The sequence below is a fragment of the Phoenix dactylifera genome, chromosome 10 (genome assembly GCF_051530095.1).
Source record: "Phoenix dactylifera cultivar Ajwa chromosome 10, Ajwa_hap1_PhDact_Kaust_v1.1, whole genome shotgun sequence".
In the NCBI taxonomy this organism is placed as follows: Eukaryota; Viridiplantae; Streptophyta; class Magnoliopsida; order Arecales; family Arecaceae; genus Phoenix; species Phoenix dactylifera.
This window is the reverse complement of record NC_143199.1, coordinates 18,227,439-18,235,834: the sequence shown is the minus strand read 5'-3', so window position 1 is coordinate 18,235,834 and position 8,396 is coordinate 18,227,439. Positions and strand designations below refer to the sequence as shown.

The 8,396-nt window shown below is 44.0% G+C and overlaps 1 protein-coding gene across 1 annotated transcript; it reads right to left on the bottom strand.

The window, feature by feature from the left end:
* Positions 1–1,687: 1,687 nt before the first annotated feature.
* On the bottom strand, positions 1,688–8,086 carry LOC103707260 (cellulose synthase-like protein D2). The gene is made up of 4 exons (XM_008791678.6): positions 7,368–8,086; positions 6,123–7,044; positions 4,422–5,229; positions 1,688–3,835 (listed from the first exon to the last, which is right to left on the bottom strand). The coding sequence occupies exons 2-4, from the start codon at positions 7,007–7,009 to the stop codon at positions 2,084–2,086; spliced, it is 3,447 nt and encodes a 1,148-aa protein (XP_008789900.4). The 5' UTR covers positions 7,010–7,044; positions 7,368–8,086; the 3' UTR covers positions 1,688–2,083.
* Between the last annotated feature and the right edge of the window lie 310 nt (positions 8,087–8,396).

Here is an 8,396-nt window from a genome sequence, read left to right as displayed (position 1 = left end):
ATATCAAGGTGATACTAAAAATTTGTATGTCTTGATAATGTTATATTTTTTATAAGGATCCGGCAGCCATCCCCAATCAAGATTTCTTTTCTTTGCCCGCATCTCTTTAAACTACTAACAACAGAAATTTAAAGTGCATCTACTCTCTTTTCTCCTCTATCGGTGAAGCAAGCGAAAAATCAGAATTTTTATCTTAAAAGTGATTCAAAAGCTTAAAAGATTTTAAAAAATAATATTTAAAAGCAAAAACTTTTTTCACAACAAGATGAACAATAATCAAAACATTTACAGCCAGACGCACAAATAAACGATGCTTCTTATTTGAAAGTAAATAGATAGGTTTTAGGATACGAAAAGTGATGACAATTTACATAAAAATCACATACGGTGTCGATGTAAAACCAACCAATAACATAATAAATGTACCTAGAATTTTGTTAACTTTTTGAGATTCAACATAGAAGATGTTGCGATAATTATTAAATTATTAAGTAAAATATCAAGAATATTGCCCTCCTTATAAAGATAATCCTACAAGAGCATGATTTTGGTTTTGATATTATATTATTGCAAAACCTAGGATTGCTGGGCCACCCTAAGGAATCAAAATGAAAATAAAATAAAACAATGGTGAAAGGGAAGGGGACTGCGACGGGATGAAGGAAGAGGGTGGCGACGGGTCACGGGATGGCTATTACTTATAGCAGCTTTCATTCTCGTGCTTGTCTAGAGCTTTACCTAACTTTGACTAGCCTCCATCTCTCTCTCTCTCTCTCCCTCGCATGCATGTAAACTACTTAGAGAAATCCTAAGACACCTCCTCTATTTATAGAAGAGAGATAGGGATCAGGTGGTATGCTTGTGTTAGTTTTGGATGGCATGAAACCAACCTAATTATAGGAAGAAAGCATCAACATATTAACCTTTATAAACTATCATTAACTAAGTCGCTGGATGGGTTTCCCTCCCCTTTCATCAAAATCTCGGCAAGAGTTCTCTCACGTTCGGTCTGCCTGTTTTCCATCCTCCTCTTCCTTGGCTTTCATTGTTCATCATATAATTATTCTAACATTCATCCCATAAACAGCCTTGACGTCTAATCTGTTCTTCACAGCCATTCCAAGCACACCTTCCTGTTTACCTTGGTCTCCTCGGCTTGGTTGGCGCTTGGCCCCCTTATGAGTTTATCCTAGCTTCTAACATCATAGAACTTTTTCACCCCAACATTTCTGGTGATGAAACAGCATTAAAATCTCACACAACTAATAGCAAGCAGAGTTAACTTGAGATTCAGATTACAATGAACCCAACCTTCGCTTTGAGCATCTCATGTACATTGTCTTAAAAAAACAACAAAAACACTTTCCCATAATGTAATGCCTGGTTGTATCAAAGATAGGCATGGGAGAAGCAGGGCCAAGCACCATCCAAGCCCGGGTGGTGCCATCAAGAAACAAGAGGATGGAGGAGGGCTCCAGGTGGAGAAATAAGGGAAAAAAAAAAGATCAGAAAGGAAGATGAGAACCCAAGAACAAATTGGTAAAGATCAGGAATCTTCCCTTAAGACCGTCATCTTATGAATGCAGGGAAGCAGTTTTGCGATAACTGCGATCTAAACCTCTTCCAAGAAGGTACCTGGATTTCACCTGCTTTACAAGTAAATGCATTAAAGTACAGAACAATTGACTGGGAATGAAAAATGGTGAATCCAAAGTTGACAACTATGCAGAGGAAAAAAACATACATGAATAATTCCTAACATCCATCTATAAACAAATGATATATCTACTGTAAAATGATCACATATACTTTTTAACATATTTTTAACTCTTTCCATCTTCTCCCTAGTGCAGTCCCTGAACAACTAAATAGAACGGTAACAGGAAAAAAAAAATGTAGCTGATGAAAAGCCAAAACCTCAGAGACCAAGTAGAAAAGCACCCACAATCCTCTGCTTCCAAGTTAAAGTTGCTCAGGGAAACGCGGGAACAGCCTGAAACCGAAGCAGCAAAGTATCAAAAGAACTGGATGCATTTCGCTCCACCTTGCCATGAATTCTGCCGAACTACCAAATTGAAATAGCTCAAGGAAATGTGAAGGAGCCACCGATCTGGGAATTCGCAGATGGGGGATTGATAGCAACCCAGAGCAGTGATATAGTGATTGCAATGAGTCCAGACCACACAAATACGATGGTTGGCGTCCTTCCTCTCCTCCCCATAAGACCCTTAGCAAATGGGTAGAGATGCGCCAAGACCCAGAAGCTGAAGAACACCCCACCTAAAAGCTTGCTCCACTGCGGCAACTCACTGTATATGGTTCTACTGACACCAACTGCAATCGCTATCAAATTCACCATCATGATTGTGATGGGCGGTATCATCAAAGATGTCCATTTCACAATGTAGAGGTCAGCAAACTCATCATCCACATCATCACCAGCTGATTTCGAAGTGAGGGTAAATGAGATTTCAATCCCTGCAACCACTTTCAGTAACCCCTGAAGCACAGCAGCAAGGTGAGCACTGGTTCCTCCAATGAGCCAAAACTGTTCATTTCGCCACCACTCTTCAAGTGAAATCCCCGACCACTTGATCTCGAGCGCAGCAAGAGCGCTAAGTGTTAAAGTAATGATGAGAAGGTAGGTGAGGAAGGCCACGTTGAGTGTCTGCACAATGAACTGTCCTGAGAAGAGGGAGAGTGCCGGGAGGAAGCAGTAGACAATGAGAAAGATGGAGGTAAATGGATAGATCCCGACATTGAGGTAAGCAATCCTCTGGAGGAGCTTCATCCTGGCGCTGGCTAGCAGGGCATTATTGCGAGAGAAAAAGATCTCAACAGAGCCCGTCGCCCACCGAAGGACCTGGTGGAGCCGGTCAGTGAGGTTAATTGGAGCAGTCCCGCGGAAGGCATCACGCTTGGTGACACAGTAGACTGATTTCCACCCTCTGTTGTGCATCCTAAAGCCAGTGAGGACATCTTCAGTAACAGACCCATAGATCCACCCAACACGCTGGCCCCATTCAGTTTTATCCTCATACCAGCATGAGATGACACTGACGGCCTCAGCTACAGTAGATGCATCAAGGAGGTCACGTGGGATGGTGAGGGCACCAGGCGGGCGGCCATTCTTGATGGCAGGGTGATCAGCAAGAGGTCGCCCCTGATACTCAGCCACTGGGATTGAATCAATTAGGAAATTTGAGTTTCCAAACTTCTCGGGGAATGTTGACAGGTTCATGTCCTCATCGTCGGAGTCTCCCATTCGAAGAGCACGGGTCTCCTCTGAGGCAACAGACCTAGGACTCTTGCGCCGAGGGAAGCAACAGCTGCAACAGCCAGGGTGGTGTTCTTTGGCACGAGGAGGGTCAAAACCATAAAGTGCAATGCGACGGAAGAGACAACCGGTACCTACATACACTGGGCCCTGAAGGCCATCGAGTGCCCTCATGTTGGCATCGAAGAAGACGGTGTTGTGGTTGGCATAACGGTCAGAGGGGTCGATACCCTCAAACCGCTGTGGGAACTGGACATAGCAGATACGGTCACCACCACGATCCATCATAAAGCACATGCCCTCCCGGAGGGCCTCGGAGTTGTAAATGTAGTGGTCACAATCAAGATTGAGGATGAAGGGGCCATTAGACATGATGGCAGAGGCACGAACAAGGGCATTCATGGCACCGGCCTTTTTGTTATGGTCATAACCTGGGCGTTTCTCACGCGAGACATAGACCAGCATGGGAAGACGGATGTCGACATCAGTGAAGTCGAGGGGCTTTCCTTCTTCATTGTTCCCAAACAGCGGTTCATCACTTGGAGGCTTCAGCATTACCTGCAACAGGAAATAGATAAATTCATCTCAGGCCACTGTATTTTCTTCTCTTTCCTTTTCTATTTTACGTATCCATCATAATGTTGTTAAAATTTGCAGCAAAAGTTCAGGGAATATTTGCCCAATTAAAGAAGTTCGCGCGGGAGGAGGGGGGGATGAAGAGTTCTAGAGTATGACCTGATTTTATGTCATCAAAGATAGCAAAATAAGAAATATGATTAAAAAAACAAATGGCCCTAAGTAGAAATTCACACAACTGTATGACATGACTGGCAGATAAGAATTTTCAAAGCGCATAGGTGATTCATTAATGGTACATGGGACAATTACAAGATTAATGTTATGATGGTAGAAATAGCTGATATCAAGGTTAGAGCATATAATCTATATCGACCACCAACAAAATCCATAGGTAAGTAACCAAACAGCATTGAAAATTAAATACTTTAGTCATGGTGATAAAATTAGGATCACAGTATAGAATAAGAAGCTAAACACAATTCAGTGCTTTAGAATATAATAAAATGCTGATAAAACACTCAATAAAACTTGAGGAAAAATAGCCAGAATCATAGTGAACCATTACCTGTATAATTCCAGCATGATCACCCCGAGAATGCTCAGAGGAGGGGTTAATCCAAGTGCCTGGCCAATGCGTACCATCAGCCATCCAAGTGGCTTTGGGGATCTTAACGGGTTCCACCAGATCATCACCAGCAGTTTCTCGCTGTCGCTTCATTGCTTTAATCTCTTCACGAGCATGATATGCATCAGAACGCCGGCGAATAGAATCAGGCAATCCATTGACGCGGACCTTGAACTCATCATACTCTCTCTTCACCCGCCTCCGATCCTTAACAAAGTCAGAGCGCACCTTGTTCTTATAAGGATCCCTCTTCAAATTGAAGTAGCTCTCTGGGTTTCTTGGCTCAATATCATGTTTACGACAGAAAGGAACCCATATATTAGCAAAGCTTGCAGCTTCCGCCATTGCTTCAAAAGTCAGCAGGGCACCCCCATCATCAGAAACATAGCAAGAGAGCTTCTCAACAGGGTAATCAGCTGCAAGGATGGAGAGTATGGTGTTTGCAGTAACCAAAGGAGGCTCTTTTTCTGGATCAGCAGTAGAAACAAAGACATCAATACCAGGAAGATCAGACTTCCCAGTAGGGTTGCTAGGCGTAGGAGTTTCAAACTTGTCTTTCAAGACTGCAAGGTCGGTGGCACGGTTGACAGGACAAAGTTTCGGGAGCTGGTCCAAGACCCAAGAGAAAGCAAACCACAGCTCACAGACAACGGACATCCCCCACAGCCATATTGCATCCTCATTTTTGTGCTTAATTCTCCAAGCAAGAAAGAGTCCAAGAGCAACCAAGCGGATTACAATAAGGAGCCTGCAACAGAATTGATCACAAAACCGTCAACACTTTAACATGCCTAGAAAATACTGCAAAAATTTGCAACAATATCTTTCTGCTGAAGTACACAGATATAATGTATTTTGAGAACTCATAAACTGCCGTAGATAAACTAAAGATTCCTTAGGGAAAACATGAATTCTTGATTTAGAGGCATTATAAATTAACTAGTAATAGAAAAACATACATATAAATATAAGGAAGACTACCAACAATAGCATTCAAAAAGCCTAATCTACAATTCTAAATTATACTCTCTAACTTGTTAAATTGGAAAATTTAATCAAACTCATCAATGGTAATACAATTAAAGAATTGGTTCTCGCAATTAAAAAAAAATACTGAAGGACATGCATACTTTTACTTGTGAGGTCTTCTCAAGCATAAAGCAAACCACTCACTTTCTTGGGTTCGGATATCCATGTCATAGTATCCTAAATCACAAGTCCCAGCTGACAGTTTTTATGATGTCCATTGGTGCTTCCTTGATAGTCAACTACATTAACTCCATTTGCCCAGTTCGCAACATGTTAATATTTTATGATCTTCTGTCCCTCTCCTCTATCGTAACAAGATTATGTTTTCTTTGATGCTTCAAATATTATGCTTCTGCATAGAATCAGCAAATTGCTTGCTGAAATTCACTTGGAGATGAGACTGCCCCTTACATGCTCATAAATTACAACAAATTCATGAGATATAATCATCAAACAACCATGATATGCACAAGATCTAACCAACAAATTAATACTATGAATTTTAGAATTTCATTTTGCTGCACAAATAAAGAATTACTGATTCTAGAATAACTTAGAAAGATCATTATGATTAGATTATTTTCATCCGAAGCAGGGCAATAACTGCTTTACCTATAGGGACTCAAGACTGCTGCAGGGATCTTCAATTTGCGTGTGAGAGGCCTCCAAGGCTTGCTCATCAGCTCTGATGGCTGTCCGTCTCCTCCATTCCCATCATCACCCCCACTCTCCTTGGGCCAGATCGCATTTCCATACCCATAGGTTCCTTTTGTCTCGAACAACCATCGGTTGTGATCCCAGTCGCCAGTCTGGCTCCGGGTCAACTTTGTAGACTTCATCAATGACAGCCTCCTCTCCATCCTCGACACCCCACCTGGTGGTGGGGGCAGCGAGAGATGCTGTGCAGGCCCGGCATTGTTCATCACCTCCTCCAAGTCAGTAGCTTTATACGGCTCCTTGCATCCTGGGCAGACTGCACCACCAGCCTTCACTGCATCGGTGAAGCATTCAGCGCAGATCTTGAAGTCACACTCACAAGGGAGAATGTCATTGCCACGCTCATCAGTCATGACCTTGGAGTCGCAACCCGGGATTGCGCAAGAAGAGCCCTTGGCACCAGCCATCTGGGGGTGCATCGCCTCCGACTCAATCACCTTATCCATTAAATGAGCACGGGTGACGCTGTTGAATCCACCAGTGAAGAGGGAACTGGATACATACTGCTCCTCAACCTTGGCAGAGATTGTCGGGTCCATCGGCTGGTTGTCGGGGGTCGGCGGGATGGTGACATGGTAATTCAGAAACTCCTTGGAAAATTCACCACTCAGCTCGCTGTCAAGGTCATCCCTCGAATAGCTGATGTAGCGGCCAGACTCCGTCCGCCGTCCGAATGTGACGCTGGGTGGCGGCGGTAGCTTGTTGCCACCCTGCTGCAGCTCGACTCCCGACGACGACATCCGAGAGGATCGACTGGTCCTGAGAGCATTGTTTGAAGCCATATCTATCCGCCTGGTTGTATATATCTCAAACGTATCTAAAATTTCACAAATAAAAATCACGGCTTGCTTTTTATAAAGATCGCAGCATACATGAGCAAATTAATACTGCAAATCCTAAGATATAGAGGAATCTAGCTTTCCATAAAGAGAGCTTAAAAACTCAAACTTTTAGCCAAAAAAAATAATAAAAATCCAAGAGGAAAATCACTCGCTCGAGCGAAAGATAAGCAATCTACGGATTTCAAAACCGACGAAGAATCTGAAATTTTATAAAGATCAAACAAATTGCTTAAAATTCGATTTTTCTTTTTTTGAGATATGAATGTAAGTATACAAGAAACGAATATCGATCACCAACCTTAGGATTTCGGAATCGGGAATCCGAGGAAGTTGTTCATCAAGCAGAGCGTACGACTGGATCCAAAGCCCAGAGGCTTATAACGAGTGGATTTATACCAGATCACGACCGATTCTCCACTCCGCGTGGGGAGTAAGAGACAGCAGACTGGATCCACTCCCTCTGACGTCTCTTCTCGCTCTCTATCCGCCTCTTTCCTCTGTCCTCGGTGTGTGAAGCGTTCAAACAACACAAGCTTAAGAAGATAGGATACAACTGGAGGGAGACTTGAGACCAGGTCCAAGTGCCGCAAAAGTCCAAGCCCTAGAAGCCACCGGCAACCATTTTTTTATTCTCGAAAGCCTTCCGCAGAGGCGATGATTAGAGATAAGATTGAGCCCCGGTGGCGATCGCCGGCGCTCCAAAGTTGAGCGATGGGGTTATGATTGGGGTTTTTTTGGGGCGAGATTGGAAGGAAAGTATAGAGCGAGCTGGGAGCTTAAAAAGAGTCCTTTTCTTTTAATGGAAAGGAAGAGTTTTTTTTTTTTTTTTTTGGGTTATTGCAAGAAAGCCGATGAGGGTGGCGGAGTCGAAGGAACGCGGACTGGCCGTCTCTATCCGCAGATCACGCGGTCCCACGGGGCCATCAGTAACATCGCGACACGTCATCGAAGAAGACTGGTTCGTGCTTGGGAGGAGCAGCGAGTGGGGACGCGGAGACGGTGGGGCGGGAGAAGCCCGGACTCCGGAGGATCCCGAAGGGTGGTTCTATATACACCCCCCCTATTGCTCAGGACACCCCCCAAAAATTAAAAAAAAATTAAATACTCTCTACACCCCCCCATTTGCTAAGGACACCCCTAAAAAATTAAAAATTCCTAAATTACCCCCCACCCTCCCCACCCCCTCACCTAAATTGCTCTCTACACCCCCCAAACCCCCCCCCCCCACCCCGCTCTTCCCCTCCAAAACACCTCGCCAACGCCCAAAACCCCCCCGTTCCCCCTTCTCCCTCTCGTCGCCGGCATTCTCCCGATCTCCGACCACCTC

Coding starts and splice junctions, on each gene's coding strand:
- LOC103707260 (XM_008791678.6), bottom strand. CDS start 7,009: ATGGCTTCAAACAATGCTCTCAGGACCAGTCGATCCTCTCGGATGTCG. Junction 5,230..6,122: donor GCAGTCTTGAGTCCCTATAG/GTAAAGCAGTTA, acceptor ATTCTGTTGCAG/GCTCCTTATTGTAATCCGCT. Junction 3,836..4,421: donor ATCATGCTGGAATTATACAG/GTAATGGTTCAC, acceptor TTCCTGTTGCAG/GTAATGCTGAAGCCTCCAAG.